We start from the raw sequence: 19,280 nt of genomic DNA, 5'->3' as shown, positions 1-19,280 counted from the left end.
TATAAAATGTACATTGATTTTGTTAATAAATTCCTGAGTTTGTAAATCAGTAAACGCTTCAAAAGTGAAAGGTTAAATTAAATCTTGACCTGTTGTGAAACATGATAATTTATGAGGATAATTGTGTTGGTATCAGAAGATTGTTTTTCAATAAAGAAGGATTTGTGTTTGTGCTTACAAACTTTTGTCCTGAGCGCTGATTGTTTACACCGTGACGTCACGCCGGAGCAGCGTAAGCTGAGAGACGGAGCCCGCAGCCGTTAGCTTCGCGGCGGGCCGGGGAGCGTCGCTTTGAACCCAGGGCGTTCGGCGTTATCGCTCCGCGAGGCCTCGAAGGTCGCTGACGCTCGCGCGCGCGCGCGACCCTTCAATATTAACCCGGCCACTGTCTCTAGCGTTAGCGGCGGAGGTGCGCGTTAGCCGCGTTGCTCCTCAAGCTGACAGTGGGCTGCAGCTGTAGGGGGTCTGACCGGCTGGAGGAGAGCCGATAGTGGATGTCAAAGTCGGAGGAAGACTTAAAAAAACGAGCTAGTTAACGACCACCGGCGGAACTAACAAGAAGCTAACGGTGAGTGACGCTCTCATGTTTACTGCTTGTTTTCGGCTAGCAAAGCTAACCAAAGTTAGCTAAGTTCGCGTCAGTAGCCCGCCTGTAGGTTTTTAAAAATGCGAAATTCACCCCGATGTGGTGAGACTTTCAGAAATAACACGGAGAGCTGCAAGGCTAAAGCCAAGGGTGAATTCCCACAATGCAGCTGCGTTTACCCTGCTACACACCTTGCTCAAAGGCTCCTGGCAGGAGTTGAGCTCCTTCACCAACTTTGATCTGGGATCTCAACATTTGTTTTTAACTTGGGCTGCTGCCACTAGCTGATACTGTCAGGAGGGAGGGACACTTGCACAACTGTAGTAGCTGCTAGCATGATGTCTCACCTGCAGTGTATTAGGTCAGCTGAGTATACTAAACCCTTCAATTATAAATATATTAATTATAAGTTTTTTAAAGTTTGAATTCAATGTAGTTTTTTCTCAGTTAATTTGAAGAAATTAAACTAATATTAAGGTGTAAAATTTCATCACCTTTACCAGAAAACCAAAGGTGATCCATCAATGTCTGCCTATTTTCAATGGCAAGTCTGTACTCAAACTGATATTATGGATAGCTGATCTATTCCAACCTCCAATTTAAGCTTCAAAATAAGTATTTGAAGTTGAAAAGTGATTACTTTAAAGTGTATTTTTTAAAGTTATTCTCTAAATCAGGGGGTTAGATGGGCCAAAACACAGCTTAGGTCGCGGGCCGAACAGGATAAAAATTTATTGAACACTAAAACTAAATTTTAAAAACTTTAAAATGGTAACTTTTCAACATGATTATGAACTAGATATATAGCATTACTTGTGATAATTCTAGTGTGAATGCTGTAAGCTGAATTGAGCAGCTGAAGATGCTAGTGCTGATAGCTGAAAATGCTGAAATTGAAAACGCTGAAGCTGATGGTCAGCTAAATTATTAGCTAAATGCCAAATTAACCTTAAAAAAGTAGGTTAGTCAAAACACCAAGCATGTAGCTGAAAAAATAGCTAAACTTCAAAATAGCCTAAAAAATGAAAAAAGACTAAATAGCCAAAACAGCTTAATTAAACCTTAAAGATGTTTTAATATTTTACTCTCCATAAAATATATATTTTGTCAAAATCATACAAGTTAGAAATAAGTGCAAGATAACATCAAACCATTAATAACAATAAAATAAAATTATCTGGAGGGCAGGATAGAATTACCCAGAGGGCCGGATCTGGCCCCCGGGCCTTGACTTTGACGCATATGATCTAAATTATGCAATTTATGTGTTTATAATGGTCACAGATTATTATTTGGGTTGCTTTTTTTTTTTTTTTATAAACTGTTACCAAAAGGCCTCAACCTTTGGCAGCGCTGGTTAATGTTTGAGCCCGCCCGCCTTTTGCTCAGACGGCTCATCCTACGGTCAAAGCTGACAGTTGAACTGCAGTCTGAAGGTTTGTGTTTGGCGGACGGCAAGGTCATTTCCAAGTGTTCTGCTTTGAGGCAGAGAAAAAGCGAGAGGCCAGGAGCTGACACTGCACTCAATGTTTTGTTTAACAAAGATGAATAGATCATGTGGTGGAGGACAGCTGCAGCTTTGACTTTCTTTACAAGCTTTTTTTTGGCAGTTTGCCTTTCATTGTCAGTTTCGGGAGGCTGGAGTTTCAGGAACATAGGAAGGAAGCTAGTTAAACTGACTTGCAGTAAAGTTGTTATGCGCTGGATTGGACTTGTAAGTTTTTAAATTCGACAAGACTGATATTTCTATTGTCGAACTGAATTCAAATTTCCATAATTTATGGTGGCTTTCGAAGACCGTTGCAGGTCAGTGGACTTTGGCTGTGTTTGATTATGGTCCGGATGCTAAGTAAATCTGGACGCCATATTTGCAGTTTATTCGCAGGTTGTGTCATCAGTCTGTGTGTGTGTTAGGCAGGGCACAAGGCAGGGTGTTGTATCTACAACAGCAGCCCCAGCCACTCGGAACAAAAGCTGGGTTGTTGAAAAATCATGTGACTGCCAGTGTGCATGGGTTCCACCCTCGTCTTGTGATGTGAGCTCGAGGCAGGGCCTGAGAAGTGCTGAATCGCTCCTTCCACCCACGGCGCAGGCAGCCAGAGAGCAGACGGCTGACAGTTGAGCGGACGGACGGATGGATGGATGACAGGCGTACAAGTTAAATTTGAGAACAAATCTGAACGAGTTTTCTTCCCACCCAAAGAAACCATCACATCAACGTATCCTCAAATTGATTTAGACTTCTGACAAGTGAAGATGCAGAGCTCCATTCTGGATATCTCTTTCATAGACGAGGCAAGTTGAGGCATGTTTATAGTGTTTCTGTCTTTTCAGTGGGAAATGTTTGCTTTTCTCGCCACAAACCCTTTCCTAAACGTTAGTAGAGCCGAGCTACTTCTCTCTTTTTTTTTGCCTGACTCATGGTCAGACTCTCTGAGACACTCCTCGTTCAGTCCTTCAAATAGTTTTAATTCCTTCACTGCAAACATGATAACAGCAGCTGATAGCAAGCAGGGTGGAGGTGACATTTTATACATGTTTTTTTCTCATTCTCTATGAACTTTAGAAAGAAACAATAAAAGTTCTTTATATTTGAGCTACACAGCAGAGGCAGCCACGTGTCTTCAGTGGGCTTGTTGGTCTTGAAATACTGGTTTATATGAATGCAGCGTTTAAAAAGACTCCAAAAAAGACAGGATTCATTGCTTTTTTGACCCATTTTGAAACTGTTCCTGCAAAATGTTTATTTCGCTTTGCTTTTCTGGTGCATTGGTTGCTCAGTAGAGGGCACAGATAACTCAAAAAGGCACTTTTAAGATTTACTTTTCCATGTTTTTGAGTGACTTTCCAGTGGCCAGTTCTGGACAGATTGCAAAATGTCTGTGAGTCACAATTTCCAACGAGTTAACTAACTAGCAGCTGTCACTTTAACAGCTAATAACATCCCACTGCCTGGAACTTAGACACACCCATGGTTCATCTTTGTGCCAGAGAGCACAAATATGAAATCATTCAACCTTATTGAAAGGATTAGAAGAAATATAAAGTGAAGGAAGCTTGTTTTCCATCTTTCTTCTGAGCCACGCAAAAGAAACCTGAAAAGTCGACATCATGAATTGTGCAGCAGGGTCCTTAGACCTCTGAGGACCGGTTAGTGTGCTGAAACTGTGAATCGACCTCGCCTCTTTCCAGCAGTGTGGCATGTCTGTCTGCTCTGTGCTGTTTATGACCCTGAATAATTGAGAAGATCATTTCCCTCTGAGCTGTAACAGAAGAAACACCAACACAACATGGGCCATTCATTATACAGTAGGTAGAACATGTCCTGATACCCTGATACACTCTGGGTTTGAGAAGGTTGTCATCTTAGGTCAAAAGTTTGATTTTGACATTTTTAGCTGCGTTTAGAAGGGTTTATCGGTGTTTGATTCTTATGAAGACTTTATGAAGCATTTATTTATTTAAGAGAGATTATGTAAAACAAGGGACAATGCACAAAATAATTGATCCTGTGAAATGGGGCTGCCACAAACGATTATTTTAATAGTCGACCAATCGGGTCATGCGCCAAGTAGATGTAAATCACACATCTTAACCATCATTAGCTTTAAACTAACTAAAAATAAATATATGATAGTTTATTAAACTTTTAGTGAATTGTGCAGTCTCTGTCCTTCACTGGTTTCTGTTATTAAAACAAGATTAAACTAGAAAAGTTGCATTACCTGCGATAATGCTAGTGTGAATGCTTTGTGCTGAAAGTAGTCGCTGAAGATGCTGAAGTTTTTTGCTGAAAATGGTGATGCAATTGACTTATTAGTGGAAGGATTTGCTGAAAATGCAAAAGCTATTTGCAAAATGTTAAATTTGACTTGAAATTTTGTTAAAGTAGTAAGAAAGAGCGCTGAAGTTGACCTTAATTTCTGAAAAATTTGTAGTAAAATTCCTTAAAAATCCCGAATACGTGCTAACGATGCAAAAAATGTAGTGTCCTGCTTAAATATGAGCTGAACTCCATATTAGCCAGACAAAACATCAGTAGATGCCAAATTAGCCAAAAAAAGCTAACACATTGCTTAAATACGGACTTAACTCCAAAAATTGCCTAAAATTAATCAGTAAACTAAATTAGTCAAAAAAAGCCTGCTGCTTAAATAGAAGCTAAACACTGAATTAGCCTATTAAACCCCAGTAGATGACAAATTAGCCAAAAATGTTAGCCTGTTGCTAAAATATTAGCTAAACTACAAATTAGCATTAAAACCCTCGGTAGATGCGAACCAACAAAGCTAGCACATTGCTTAAATACTAGCTAAACTCCAAAAGAGCCTAAAATTCCTCAGTAAACTAAATTAGTCAAAAACGTTTGCATGTTGCTAAAATATCAGGTAAACTCTAAATTAGCCTAAAAACCCCAATAAATAACAAATTAGCCCAAAAATGTTTGCATGTTGCTAAAATATTGGCCAAACTCCAATTTTTTTGAAAGTTACAATAAAAGATGAAAGCATAACCCATGAATATATTTAAAGACTTGTTTCTAATCCACTTAAAATTACTTTCCTACTTTCCTATGGGGCATATTTTGCTCAACATTTCAAAAACTATAAAGTTTATGAATAACAAAAGTAAAATCAGTAATGTCAGAACAAGCTGAACGTTTTGATATCAAGATTGATGAAATTGTGATTGAGTTTTAAAAGCAAATTTACAGTAAACCTGAACAAAAAAAAATGTTTTTTCATTGAAAACCATTCAAACATACAAACAACAATACAACCACACCTAATAATTACCACATACATGCAATCTCTTAATTTAGCAATGTGTGCAGTCACTGTGTATTTATTTATTGGGATTTTAGGTATTGTTTGGCTCTTACTGTTTATCTTTTGTACAATTTTACTTGGTCTGTCTTCTAATCTGTGCAGTGCCTCCTCGAATTTTGGTCAAAACATTTCCTTCCTTTATACATATCTTTTTGTTGTTGCTTTTAATCTATTGCGTCTAATGACTTTTTACAGTTTTAATTAATGTTTTTTATGCGTCTTTTTGTCCTTGTGCTTGAAAGCTTGTTAAAGGTGCTATAGAAGTAAAGTGATTATTTCTAGATTAAATGCAATTTCAAATTCAGTTGGACTTTTTGGATATTGCCAAAATAAGATAATTTTGCTGGTGATAAATGTAGTTTGAGCTATGAAGGAAAAGACAGATCAGAGGCATGAGGATGAAGAAATTTGAACCATCCTTAAAGGGAGTGGTTTACTGGAAGTTATTCACTTTCTTGTCTCTGAACTCGTTATAAAAACTGCAAATGTGATCACAAAAGATAAACACACATTAATATAATTCACAGGATTAAAGGTACAGTTTACTCAGAATTTTTTTTTTAAAACTTTCATTGACAATAAGATCAGATTACTCTTGCTAAACCTTAATATGATCAAATTTAGGACTCCAGAATATAAAACCGTTGCTTTTAGTTGCTCCAAGAGCAGGACAGGAATCGGGTCTTTCTAGTCTTTTCTTACTCTCATGACCACATGGCAGACACAGATTTATCAGACTAACTGATCTTGTTTTACTGTCTGATCTTTATGCTACCAAGAAATTTTAAAGGCCTTAGCTTTCACGTAATGTGTTTTTAAGGCTACATGGATGTTAAAGTAAAAAAAAAAAATCTATCAATTAAAGTTGATCTGCATTTAGAAATGTAATGAAATTCATGAATTAAATTTCTTTGAAAGCAATTCATTATATTGGTCTGGCTAAAAAACAGATTTTCTGTTATTTTTTTGATGCAGAAGTTTATCATTGTAATAATTCAAGTTCTATCTTTATACATTACTTAAGTGGAAATAATATTGGAAGTTTTACACATAAATCACTATTTATGAAATCAGTTTGATTCAGATGTTTGACAGAGACTCTGATGCTGCACATGTGGAAATTCTGGTGAAAGCTTTCTTACACGTTGTATTTATAACAAAAAAGATGGTTTTGCTCGACAGTCTGGCATATTTTTAGTGTAGATTAGGGCTGCCACGATTAGTCACAACTATGTCACAACTACAACAACGAATTTATTAGTCGATTCGTCGTTTTGTGTGTGTGTTTTTTTTTGTTTTTTTTTTATCTTAAAGCTATGGTGAGCGCTTCCAAGTGCCGTGTCTGCCATTGTCTATGACACACATGCGCAATAGTGCTAATCTGTGTCAGTACTGATGCCACAGGATGTTATAGGAAGACTCGGGTACCATAACAACACACCATCGGAGCTTGAAAGTGGGAACTATAAAAATAAATAAAAGAAGGTGTCCAATGCAATATCTGCAAGGTAGAACTTGTGTTTCATGGCAGCACTAGGACTATACACGAGCATCTGAAGAGGAAGCCCGTTGTGACTGAGTATGATGATGCTGAAGAGGGATCGTCGTCTAGCTAAGCTAACATTAGCAGAAACTTATTAGCTAAATGTTTTCTGTGCATCCCTGTAACCTCTACCCCACATGTGTCAAAATCAAGGCCCGAGGGCCGCATCCGGCCCTCCAGATCATTTTATTTTATTGTTATTAAAGGCCCAATGTTATTGTGTGCTCATTTCTAACTTGTATAATTTTGACAAAATATATTTTTATGGAGAGTAAAATATTGAAAGTTATTTAAGTTCAAGTTGATTTATTCTGGAATAATACTCCTGCCTTTTTATTATTAATAATTATGTCAAAGAGTTACGGTTTTAAAAATTGGCATTCTGTGAGCTTTTGGACTATTTTGGCATGTACTATAATTTTTTTAGGCTATTATGGCATTTATCTCATATTTCAGCTACATGCTATCTGTTTTGGCTAATTTAGGCTTTTTTTGTTATGTTTTTTAGGCTGTTTTGGAGTTGGGCTAATATTTACACTCTAGCTGTTTTGGCTAATTTAGGCTTTTTTCAGTTTTTTATGCTATTTTGAAGTTTAGCTATTTTTTTCAGCTACATGCTAGCTGTTTTGGCTAACCTAAAGTTTTTTATTTGTTTTGTCTTTTAGGCTAATTTGGCATTTAGCTAATATTTTAGCTGGCTAATCGCGTCAGCATTTTTTTTAAGCTATCCTCTTCAGCTATCAGCACTAGAATCTTCAGCAGCCAAATTCAGCTTACAGCGTTCATCTAGTACGTAATTATGTTAAAAATTTGGGTTTTAACATTTTAATAATTTAGTTTTAGTGTGTTTAGTAACTGTTTATCCTGTTCGACCCGCGACCTAAGGTGTGTTTTGGATTTTGGCCCCTTGTGTGATTGAGTTTGACACCCCTGCTCTACCCCATTAGAGCGAAATTCAAGTATTTCAGTCTAATGGGGTAAAGCAGAGAACATCTTCTCTCAAAAGAGATCAAGTCTTTCTGTAGAAATGCTAACTTTCCTGGCTACGAGCATGATCATTGTGCACTTTTGAATTATATAGAGTCAGAGTGTAGTAAAGTTGAATACAGTTGTGATCGCTCAGCACCACAAAGCGCACTTTTGTTATATTTCAGTCAGTGAGGCTAAAACTTTGTCTTTTGTGGAAAAATCAGTGCTTTGTTTCAGATGCCGACCTCATTTAATTTAAGTCTTGTTTTAATTTTCTTTTTGTTAACTTTTCTTGTCTTCAGCATTTTTCTTAGCATCGTTCTTCTTAGTCTTCAGTTTAAAGCTGCTCCTGCGTGGTATAAAGCAGGCAGAGCAGGAGGAGGTGGAGCATCAGATTAAATAACTGCAAACAATCGTCTGTCTTCCTCCGCTTCTCTTTGTCTTGGATCCAGTCGTCCCACCGCGCTTGTGCAGAACAGGAACTTAAAGCCCTGTGGTTCATGGCAACCGTTGCCATGGCGCCAGTCCTCCCTGCCTTGGTTTCCACTGGACACTGCGTGTGTTTGGTGGAAAAACTTGGCTTGCTGTCAGAGCATTTTTCCTGTAATAGCAGACAGGCATGTCCTGCCGGCTAAGACCAGGAGATGAGATCTTAGCCTGTGGTTTCAGGCAAATAAAAGCTACGGGTGTTATGTGTTTTTTTTTTTTTTTTTTTTTAACTGTGTGTAAAATGCTATTTTGTCAAAATTACACAAGTTAGAAATGAGCTCAAGATAACATCGGGCCATTAGTAATAATTAAATAAAATGATCTGGAGGGTTGGATAGAATTACCCGGTGGGTTGGATCTGACCCTCAGGCTTTGACTTTGTTCTAAAGGGTAAACATTTTTTTATTTATTTTTTTGTTTTAGCAGCAGGTGAGGCCATCAGGAAGAGCATCTGCTGTGTCTAAAGAGCATGAGCCATGGCCTCGGTGGTGCTGGTTGACACCGGTGGGACTGTGGTGGAGTATGTCGCAGCTGAAGAAGATCTGCAGCAGGTTGGTTTTATAGCCAAAACTTCATAATTACTTTTTTTTTTTACTTGTTTGTTTGCTTTCACTTCCTCTGGTCACCTTTTCCTCGACAGGAGGGAGAATGCGAGGTGGATCTGGAGATGGAAGGAGAGGTAGAAGGAGAGTGTGAAGCTGAGGAGGTCTGTGAAGACACGGAGGAGGGAGAAGCTTCCGGAGGCTGTCCTGCTGTCATCGTGGAGGAGATGCCTGGGACCTGCCTGGCCGAGGAGCAGGAGTACTCCGCCCAGGTTTTGGTCTATGCTGATGAGACGGATGTCATGCAGGAGGTGGAGACAGAAGGAGAACGAGGTGAGAACCCCCTCGATGTCCAAAACTTTCATTTGCTCTTAAGGAGGCACATAAAAATAGTTACAATGAGGGGAAAAGGTCTTAAGACCCAAAAAAAAGTTTATTTTAGTGAGTCCAGATTAGTTTTGTTTTATGCAGTTCTCTTGTATTTTTAACTAATTTCTTCTCTTGTTTTGGATGCATAGATCCAATTTACAGAGGTTTGCCCAGAGGTTCATGTCTTTTCTCATCCAGTTATGGGTTTGTAGTTGGTGGCCTTTCAGATAAAACGTCCTCACTTCTACATTTCTCCCTGTTACTGGATAAAGCAATCAGACAGTTGTAATGTTTGACTCACATTAGCTTGTAAAATCCACAACTTTAAAGTCCACTCAAATACAGCAGAACCATGACTGTCTTTATTCTTATACTGCCACCTTGTGGAAGTTTTGGGTAAACTTGATTCCCTTTTGTTGGGCTGGAGGTGTCTGTAAAATTTGTAATGATGAAAAAACAGAAAACTTTTCAGTGTCTTTAGTGAAATGTGCTCACCGTATACAAGAATTCTCTACAAACAGAAAAAGGAAACAGAAATTCAGCCCATAGTGAAGACATTTTTACATACTGGATCATTTTTTGTGTATAGATTTAAAAGAACTTTGGAATTCTTAAACTAATTGAATTTAAAAGGTTGTTTTACAATTTGTCTGTGTGGTTTATTAAACACATAGATTGACTCACTAAAGGCTTTTAGATCTGAACTTGAGTAGAAATTATCCCTAGACTTTTTTTTTTTTCCCAAGTGAGACCATTTAAATTTATGAATATATATGCAACTGGACTAAAATGTGCTTTTTAAAACTGGGCACAAATCAAGCTTCAACATTTACTGTCAGTCTTATTAGGGTTAAAATTAAATAATATGAATGAAATTCTGATCTTTAAATGAAAATGAAACGGACTAGAAAGCAGGAATCGTCTTTGAGGAGAAGAAATGTTCTATTCAATGTGATCTGCAAACCGACTTGAAGGACTGGAATATAGTTTTTATATTTTTCTGGTGGTAAATTGAGGCACATGGTCTAAAGAGAAGAGAGGAACCTGTCTAGTTAAAGATTATTAAACCAAGAATCTAGTATATAGAGAAGAACTTTTTAAAACAACAACATATCTTTTAGTACATTTATCAACAATTACTCTCATTGTTTTTGTTTATTTATTCCGTAAAAGAGAAAAAAAAAAATACAGGAAAAAAACAAACTTATATTATGTCTGTTTCATTCATGCTTCTATCTGATTCAGGGGTCTGCAACCTGCAGCTCCTGAGCCACTTGTGTCTCTTTTACTTCTCCATTGTTGCTATTTGACTAAAGAAAAATAAAATAATAATATTATTTTTATTTAGATTAGTCAAGTTTATAAAATTATGACTGAGGCGTAGCTCAAAGATAAACTATGTAAATATTTTTACATTCCTGATGTCTTATTTGCGATTTGCTTCCTCCAGAATACACAGATTTCAAATATTTAGTAAAAAGTCTGATCTTTTATGAGTTTAAAGCACATATCTTATGCTGTTCAGAGCTGCACTGCTTCGATCCGCTTTGGCACAAGCTGGTTTTTATTTTGAAAGGAAATTATACGAGCTTCTGTCAAAAGTTAAAAAAATATCTTAAGAAAATGCTGGTTTCTCCTTATATTTCTGTTTTTAATCATGCCAGAAAAGAAACACAATTCATGTTTATTATTAAAAAATAAATTGCAATGAATGCACAGCAGTATCAAAATAAGACTTTGCAGTTCCTTCTAGGTTTTGATCAGTAAAAAACAAGCCCAAATGGCTCTTTTACTGTGGAAGGTTGCAGACCCCTGATCTAATTAAATGATTAAAGGGCCTATATTATGTCAAATCCACTTTTTTGAGCTTTTAAGTGTATTATTATGTTAATTCCTTACAAAAAACAACCCCAAAACACCATTTTGCTCCATTTATGCATCTCTGAGCTTTCCTCTTTGAGCACCAGCCCCTCGCGTGTTCATACATATGTACACGGGAGGACAGCCTCTTCCAGGAAGCGTCTGTTCTGCCAGCACCGTCCCCAGACTAACACACGCACTTTCTCCGTGGAGCTAGAGGTGATCGCTTTCATTTTAGCATCAACGCTGAGAAAGAAGGGTTCTTCTTGCACCTAATCTGCAGAAACGACAACGACTAGTCTGACGTCATGAAATAGGCGGGCACCCACAAGGAGAGAAAGGCGGTGCCTCAGAGGCGTCTTACTTCTGTGTGAAAAGTGTTCACAAAGTAACTCATATTTCATAAAAAATGTGTTCTTTAGTATTCCAATGATATGAATATAGTTTACTCTGAAAGTCTTACATGATGTAGGCCCTTTAAAGCATAAAATTGACCTGATAAAAACTGGTTTAGGACTTAGATAATAAGTAAATTTCTGCATTATTACAAGCATGTCATAATACAAAAAATGTGCGATTGATGCCTAAAGAAATGGACAGAAATGGATGTTCATATTTCCCTAAAATAGTTGTTTTGTTGTTATTCTAAATAAAACACTTGATTTGACTTATTATATTTATGCTAAATTATCACATAAATTAACAAATATTTTTGTGCTAAAAAATAAAATCGTGAATGTAAATTTGTGGTTAAATGACAGCCATTTATTTATTTTTTTATCTAATATTTTTTCCCTTGAGTCGTGAGATTTTTACCAAATGTTTTTTTTTTCTCAAACGGAAGTTTCATTTTACGTACTCGCTACGCAACAGAGGGAGGGCAAAGGGAGGATTTCCTGTGTCGGTGGCGGAAGGATACACATGTGAGGTCATGCTGCGTCCCGTTGAATTTCAGTCGGTTTTCCTCTAGGGGCGGAGTGATCTGAGCTAGTAGCCTCCAATGCAATTCAGTGAGAAGTCAATGTGAATTTCCAGCAAGAGGAAAACATGGCGACTTTACAGCATGAGGGGCACTCCAACCAGCTCGACCTGCTGATCAGAGCCAGTAAAGTACTTTTTGTTTACGCTAATGCTGAACTCGGCTGCTGTCGCGAGCGCGCGGCTTCGTGCGGAGCCTCGGCCGCTGCGCTTCAGCCCGCAGCCTTGTGCCGTGAAGTAATGGAGGGCAATCAGGAAGTGATCACCTTGGTAGCAACCTGCATGGCGAAGCTACAGTTAAAAATTAGCGGCTTTTAAAGAGGAAAACTGCACCGGGTTGTGTCGCTGCGCGCTTTGGAGTAGTTTTTCCGCATGTCTCGCGCGTTGCACGTCCGAGCGTCTTTTTTCCAGCTGCTGGATGATGGTGAATAACGGTTTGCACGTCGGGGCTGCACAACCAGGAAGTGCACAGATGTTGTCTTTCCTACGTCTTTGCCACGCTGTCTGTCCGAAGGACATGCGGGATTATTTTTTCCCCGCTAACTATTTTATTCAGCGGCATTTAACAAAACCTCTCGTTTCACACGAAAACAGCTGTTTGATGATTAACTTTACTTTGGTCATTTTGTTTCGGTAATCTCCGTTTTATTTCTTTACGGTGACTCTAATCCTTATTAATCCTGTTGCAATCATTTTTATTTGCGGTGTTTGTTTTGTGGATGAGTTATCGGGAAGTTTTCGTCCTCCGAGGATGCAGCTTTTGTTATTTTGCTCTCCGGTTTCCGTTATGGGGCTGTGCAGCCTCTCGTGGAAGCGTGGGACGGCCTGGCGTTTTCTTTTTCTTCCCGGCTCAAATTATGAACACTTTTTTGGTCAATATCCTTCTTTTTCGACTAAAACTTATTTATTGATGTTTACTTAAACTGTACAAAGTTGTCTGCGTGGTTTTTCGTAACATTTTAAAGGAAAATCGTGCCCCATCTCAATGGCGGAAGCATTGTTTAAGTGTGGGGGCGGGGCGTTTCCTCTATTGACTCGCCCGTTGGCCCAGTGGTGTGCGCATTGATTTGAAACGTCAGCAGTCGCCCAGTCAGATTTCAAAGGGGGCGGGCGTTAATGTATAGATCAGCCAATAGGAGATGAGGCGGGTGTTGAGTGACAGGAGGATTTATGAGCTTCTTCGAAGAGAACTGGAGGGAAAGGATGAGTGTAAACACGGAAGTGACAAGAGCCAGAACTACTTTTTTTTTTTTTTTTTTTTTAAATAGACCTGCTTGTTTTTTTTTATTAAAATATTTTTATTGCTTTATCGCAATTTCTTTACATTTAGGCTATTTATATATATTTTTTCTTTCTATAATCCATATAGGTTATGAAATTTCATAATGGCAAGAAATAGTCTTGAAATTTAAGCATCCATCCAAAGCTAAGCTGGCATTTCTGGAAGGTTCTCTAGTTTCAAGGACAGCTCTGTGGAATTTAAAATCCACACCATAATGCCCAACACATGCCCCATCTTTTTTTATTTTTATTTTTGGTAAATGAGTGAGAGAATCTAAAGATAGCAGATTTGCCCTCTCTGCATGGTGCCTGCTGCCTTAGATGGCCAAACATGGACAGGCCAGGGTGTAACCATATCTCACGGGCCTTCCCATTGAGTGACAACAACAGCAGGTGTCCCGGCTCATTCTTAGGGCCCCAGAGGAAGCTAGACTTCCCTCACAACAGGCTGCATATAATTCTTGAGTTAACAGTTATACGTTCTCCCAGGTGACGGGTTTAAAGGGTTCACATATAATATTCGATCATAGTAAAAGTGTTCTGTGTGCCGATGCTGGAAATGATGGCATCTGGACTATTATTTTATCTCATCCAAAATGGCATTTGTTGTAGTTTGTTTTTGTTCTACAATATTGCAATTAAAACTTTACATGCTGTAAGAGCAACAAAATATTATGAATGGCAAAAAAAGTGTAACTTTTAAGTATTTTTGAATTTGTGAGTACATTGATGTTAATAATGTGTCCAAAACAGTCAGGCTTGCCACTAGGGGGCGTCTTTTGTGTAATTCTGTGGTTGTTTTCCCCTGTTTTTACCACTCTATAACAGTTTATCTGTTTGGAAAAAGCAAAATATTTATTTTTGAAGACTCGTGCCAATGAAAATTATGTTTTAACATGTTCTTCTGACATTTTTCTGATGATGGGCAATATATTTTAAGAAAGTTAAGCTTAGGATTTCGTTTTTTTTGTTTTTCTTTACTTAAATTGTTGGAATTCAGGAGCAGTGATTAGTCGACTATTAAATTAACCGTTTGTGGCAGCACTACCACGTACGTCTTTGTTTTACTGGTCTGAGCTGACATTTGGCTCCAAACGATGGCGCTAAAATTGCTCGCCGTTTGTGCTGCAACAGTAATGTTAGATTGGGGTTGTGAGGGGCTATAAGCTAGGGGGAGAGCGTGTAAACAGATGATGGGAAACGAGGGTAGGCTCCTCCCACATCTCGGAGACCACTCGGAACGCTTTTACAACAGAGCGGAACTTTAAATATAAAACAATTTCTCGGATGCTTGTTTAACTGAAGACTGATCTTGTGTTAAATCTGGACTCTTGCAGTGGAGGCGTCTGTTCACTTCACCAGCGTTCACTGCTCAGACAAAACTATCGAAGCTGCAGAAGCTCTGCTTCATATGGATTCACCCTCCAGCCTCCAAGAAGATCGAAGTCCAGGTAAAAAAAAAAAAACTCTTGCCAGCTCCGTCCAGCTGTTGCAGTTGTGCCCCAGCAAAGATATTTTCTCTTTGATTACTGCTCAGATACTTTCGTCCCACCATGTGACGTGACACCAGACTTCCTCCTTACTGCCATGCGACCTGACATGATAACAGATACGGAGGTGGAGATCTCCACTGAGGAGTGCTGCGAGGAGGACGACGAGATGGTCACCTCCATGGAAGAGCCGGAGCTCGATAACGAACCTGTCAGAAAGAGACGGAGTACGTGTGAACACAGATTAAAAAAAAAAAAAAAACATTTTGATGCATAAAGATGAACATTTTTAGAGTAAAAAGATCAATTTTATCACCCAGAATCGCCATCTAGTGGTCAGCTTGCATATTGCTCTGCTCACCAAAACATTTTCTCTGCTCAGCTGGAAAGAAGCCGAAGATCCATCAGACGACCTTTTCCAACGGCTCGGTGGATCTCAGCATCAAGAAGAAGCCCAGAGAAGGCAAAGGTGTGTGTCGGTCACACGCTGTTAGACCTCTGAAGACGTTGCAGGTTTTAATGCTCTGTGTCCACCAGGGAGCACCACCTACCTATGGGAGTTCCTGCTGGAGCTCCTGCAGGACAAGAACACCTGTCCCAGGTACATCAAGTGGACTCAGAGGGAGAAGGGCATCTTCAAACTGGTGGACTCGAAGGCCGTGTCCAGGCTTTGGGGCAAACACAAGAACAAGCCTGACATGAACTATGAGACGATGGGACGAGCTCTCAGGTGGGAGTGTTTGCAGTTTTAGGAACATCTTCAATTTCATGACAGAATCTTAACATCAGGTTTTTGATTCATCTACAGATATTACTACCAGCGTGGCATCCTCTCCAAGGTAGAAGGCCAGCGGTTGGTTTACCAGTTTAAGGAAATGCCCAAAAACATCATCATAATTGACGACAAAGCGGACATGTCTGACGACCTGATGGCGTCGGACACGGCGGTGTCGTACGAGCGCGTCCCTCCTCCGTCCGACATGTTGCTTCAAGCCTCCGAGCTCCCGCCCTCAAAGAAGCCCAACATTCTGAGAGGAGCTAGCAGAGCCAGCGTGGTCCAAACGTCCGTCGCCGCGAGCAACAAGTCGCCGCCAGGAGGCGGAGCCACCGTCACTACAGCAGGACCGAGGATCGTCGCCGTCTCGTCTGCTCTGGACGGGAGCCAGCAGTCCCACCCAGCTGGGATCTCCAACGCCGCCGGGCCGAGGTGAAACGCCACCTAACCTCCTGACCGTCACCCAAAGGTTTCCCGCTCATGTCCTCCGCTTTCCTTTACAGGACGGTACGAGTGGCAATGCAGGTTCCTGTTGTCATGACGACATCACAGGGCCAGAAGATCTCCACCGTCGCCGTGCAGCAGCCGCCAGTAGCAACGGGGGCGGCCAGCCCCACCACCATCCTCACCAACACTTCCAGTGTCAGCGCCGCAGCCAACGCCAACTCCCAGCAGAAGGTCTGCAGCCGCCGAAGCTCGGGAAAGGTTTTATTTTTGAGAAACTTTGCTTCAATGTTTCCTGTCGATGCTTAGGTTGTGATCCAGACTATTCCGACCATGGTCCCGGCCACGGCGGAGAACGGGGATAAGATCACTGTCCAGCTGGCGAAGATCATCACCATCCCGGCCCACCAGCTGGCCCAGTGCCAGCTGCAGGCGGGCACCAGCAAACCCGCCGCCGGCGCCGCAGTCCCGCCAGCAGGCATCAGCCTTTTGGGAAGCCCCCTGACGGTCCGGGCGCTCACGCCCGTCAACGTCGTCCCCGGAACGCAAGTGATGCGGCTCACCGTGCCGCCACAGGCGCCACAACAGACTCTGGTGGTATCGCAGCCGGGGAGCATGGGCGGGGGGGCGGGCGTGGTGACCGTCTCAGCGGGGAGCCGGGCGGTGGCGGCGCCGGCGCCTCACTACATCGGCGGCATCATCAATGGCACGGAGCTGGTCATTGGAACCGGCGGCGTCACCGTGGAGAAGCTGAAGGCGACGGGCGCCCCTGTGCAGGCCATGCAGGTGCAGCCGAGCCCGGCCAACGCCCAAACTGTTCAGAACCTTAAGTCGGAGATGGTTCTCAAACTGGAAACTCCAGATGGGATAAAGATGGAGGAGCCCGAGTGTTAAAACTCTTCTTCCCTCCTTTAGGCTGAAGCTAGTTTTTACATTTCTGAGGTCATTTTTACTTTTACCTGTAATAACCAGCAGCAACCTGTGAGACTTTAACCAATTGTTTTTAGGCTGTCGCTGCCTAGAACTGACATGGACTGACGGAACCTCCACAGAACCTCCTTAGGTTTGGATCTCTGCATCATAGGACCAACCCCCATCACTACAGTCTACTCCTCCTGCTGGATCACAGACTGACAGCAGGAAAACCCTCAAACTTAAACACTACAAGGCAGAGAGCTGCAACAGACCACATTGTAAAAAGATAAAAATAAGCTTTTTAAACTGTTTCTATTTCTATAACTGTTAAAACCAGCAGCTTTTTTTATTTTATTTTATTTTTTTTACACTTTTATCACTGTGCAGACTGAGGAAGAGGAAGGTGAGCAGAGAGATCGCAAAGAGCGATGTCAGACAGGAACACGTCATGTATGTACATATAACCTTCTATACGGCTTATGGAGCTAACGTTAACAGAGCCATCCTAGATTTCAGCTCTTTTTTGGTTTTGAATTATTTTTTAAAAAATTAAAATGTGTGTTTCAATACTTTGTACCAGGCACAGTATTAAGGAAACCGAACTAACATTTGTAGTACAGTGGTCCCTCGTTTGTTGTGTACCAAAAATATGATGTGATGGAGGAAATCAGTTTTAGAACAATTCTAAATGTTTTAAGGCTGTAAAACGCCTTACTATAAACTATCTATCAAACAGACATGAGCACTTTCACGCTTTTTTCTTGTTTCAAAAGTTCAAACCTCCTTGGAAAAATAAGTCCAGAATTGTAGAATGAAAACGGAGATCTACTCGCAATTGAAAACGTATTCTGTACAAGACACACCTGTCGAAAATGTAAAAATAACATTTTAACCATGGAAAATGACTCTTAATTTGTTCTATCGAGGGACCACTGTATTCATCTATTTTCCTTTTGTTCCTCTGATGATCCAATCAGCTTGTTCTGCCCCCCCCCCCTCATTATTTTTGGCAGCGCGTTGTTCAGCATTTCAGGTCTAAATGTGACAAAACAATAAGGATTTTCTATGCGTTTGCTCTGCGATTTGCTGCCCGAAAGCACACGCCAACACACTCTGAACTCTGGAAATAGGAATGTATGTAAAGCCGGTCTGGGAACGGGCGAACCGCCGTGGACGGCCGGTCGCCGCGCACCGAGTTACAGAGAGGTCAGCGGGTCGGTCTGCCGCATCGACTCTGCCCCGACGCTTCATTATCTTATCTGGAAGAAGGGAAGATAGTCTTTGTTCAGACTGAACCGTTTGTATATTCAACATTTGAAGTATATTCTATTTTGTTGTACTCTTGTTTCAAAGTGTATTAAAGTAGATTTTACTGAAATATAAAAGCAGAACTTTTCACTTGTCTGTAAAAACATTTTTGAAAACTTTAACTGATTGATTCTTTACAGAAGTCACAGTTTTTTAAAGTAACTTTACTTCAATCTTGCAAAGTTTTTTATGTTGAACAGTAGTCTCCAAACTTTTTCTTGTGAGGGCCACATAACTTTTTTCGTCACCGAAGTGGTGCCGGGGTTGGTTTGCAGGCTAAAAAAGTGTTTTCTGATAGCAGTTGTGTTTGCGATTGATGCTAACAGTGTTTTCTAATAGCAAAACACTGTTTTGCTATCAGAAAACTAGCTAGCAAAACAGTGTTTTGCTGGCAGTGGCTTTGTCCGAATTCCTACCCTAATCCCAAACTACTAAATTACTATCTAGTGCCCTGGATTTTAAAGGTAATTTGGACTCACTACTTTTCTTCATTTTTCTAAACACCGGAAATGACGTCACCGATTTCTCAAAATCAAATCTATTCAAACATTCCACGATTTTTATTTATGAATCCACTGTGTTCTGAGTGTGGATGGTTTATTCAAAAATTACATTTAAACACGTTTTTTTGTTTGAAATTTTTGTGTTATCATATTGCAAGCAAAGGTCAGTTTTAAGATCAAAATTTTTTTAAATTGCAAACGAAATGTGAAGTGTTAAGAAAAAAATAATAATTTGCAAATAAAAATGAGTATTTGCTTTCAAAAACTTTTTTGGGGCGTTAAATATATTTTTCATTTGCAAACGTTTTTGGAAAATTTTTTTTGCATTTGCTAACTTTTTTTTGCAAAAATATTTTTGTCTTTGCAAACTTAATTTCTTTCTGCTTTCAAAAAATATTT

The 19,280-nt window shown here is 40.0% G+C and overlaps 1 protein-coding gene across 5 annotated transcripts; it reads left to right on the top strand.

Annotated features, from left to right (window-relative positions):
• Positions 1-234: 234 nt before the first annotated feature.
• Positions 235-18,466, top strand: LOC112157019 (ETS-related transcription factor Elf-2). 5 transcript variants are annotated; one of them, XM_024289446.2, is made up of 10 exons: positions 235-568; positions 8,843-8,967; positions 9,057-9,291; positions 14,784-14,897; positions 14,984-15,163; positions 15,319-15,405; positions 15,474-15,666; positions 15,745-16,143; positions 16,215-16,389; positions 16,465-18,466. In XM_024289446.2, the coding sequence occupies exons 2-10, from the start codon at positions 8,893-8,895 to the stop codon at positions 17,047-17,049; spliced, it is 2,043 nt and encodes a 680-aa protein (XP_024145214.1). In that variant the 5' UTR covers positions 235-568; positions 8,843-8,892; the 3' UTR covers positions 17,050-18,466. The 5 variants fall into 5 exon arrangements, with proteins under 5 accessions (XP_024145214.1, XP_024145213.1, XP_024145216.1 ...); XM_024289445.2 differs by having other exon boundaries at positions 8,840-8,967; XM_024289448.2 differs by lacking the exon at positions 235-568 and adding an exon at positions 2,438-2,881.
• The last annotated feature ends 814 nt before the right edge of the window (positions 18,467-19,280 follow it).

This window comes from Oryzias melastigma, linkage group LG1 (genome assembly GCF_002922805.2).
Source record: "Oryzias melastigma strain HK-1 linkage group LG1, ASM292280v2, whole genome shotgun sequence".
Taxonomy (NCBI): domain Eukaryota; kingdom Metazoa; phylum Chordata; class Actinopteri; order Beloniformes; family Adrianichthyidae; genus Oryzias; species Oryzias melastigma.
This window is presented reverse-complemented; position numbering and strand designations above follow the sequence as displayed.

Excerpts from the sequence above, each read along its gene's own strand:
- LOC112157019 (XM_024289446.2), top strand. The coding sequence starts at position 8,893 with ATGGCCTCGGTGGTGCTGGTTGACACCGGTGGGACTGTGGTGGAGTAT. Across the intron at positions 9,292-14,783 it reads GGAGACAGAAGGAGAACGAG|TGGAGGCGTCTGTTCACTTC; the intron begins GTGAGAACCCCC and ends GGACTCTTGCAG. Across the intron at positions 15,164-15,318 it reads ACCTGTCAGAAAGAGACGGA|CTGGAAAGAAGCCGAAGATC; the intron begins GTACGTGTGAAC and ends TTCTCTGCTCAG.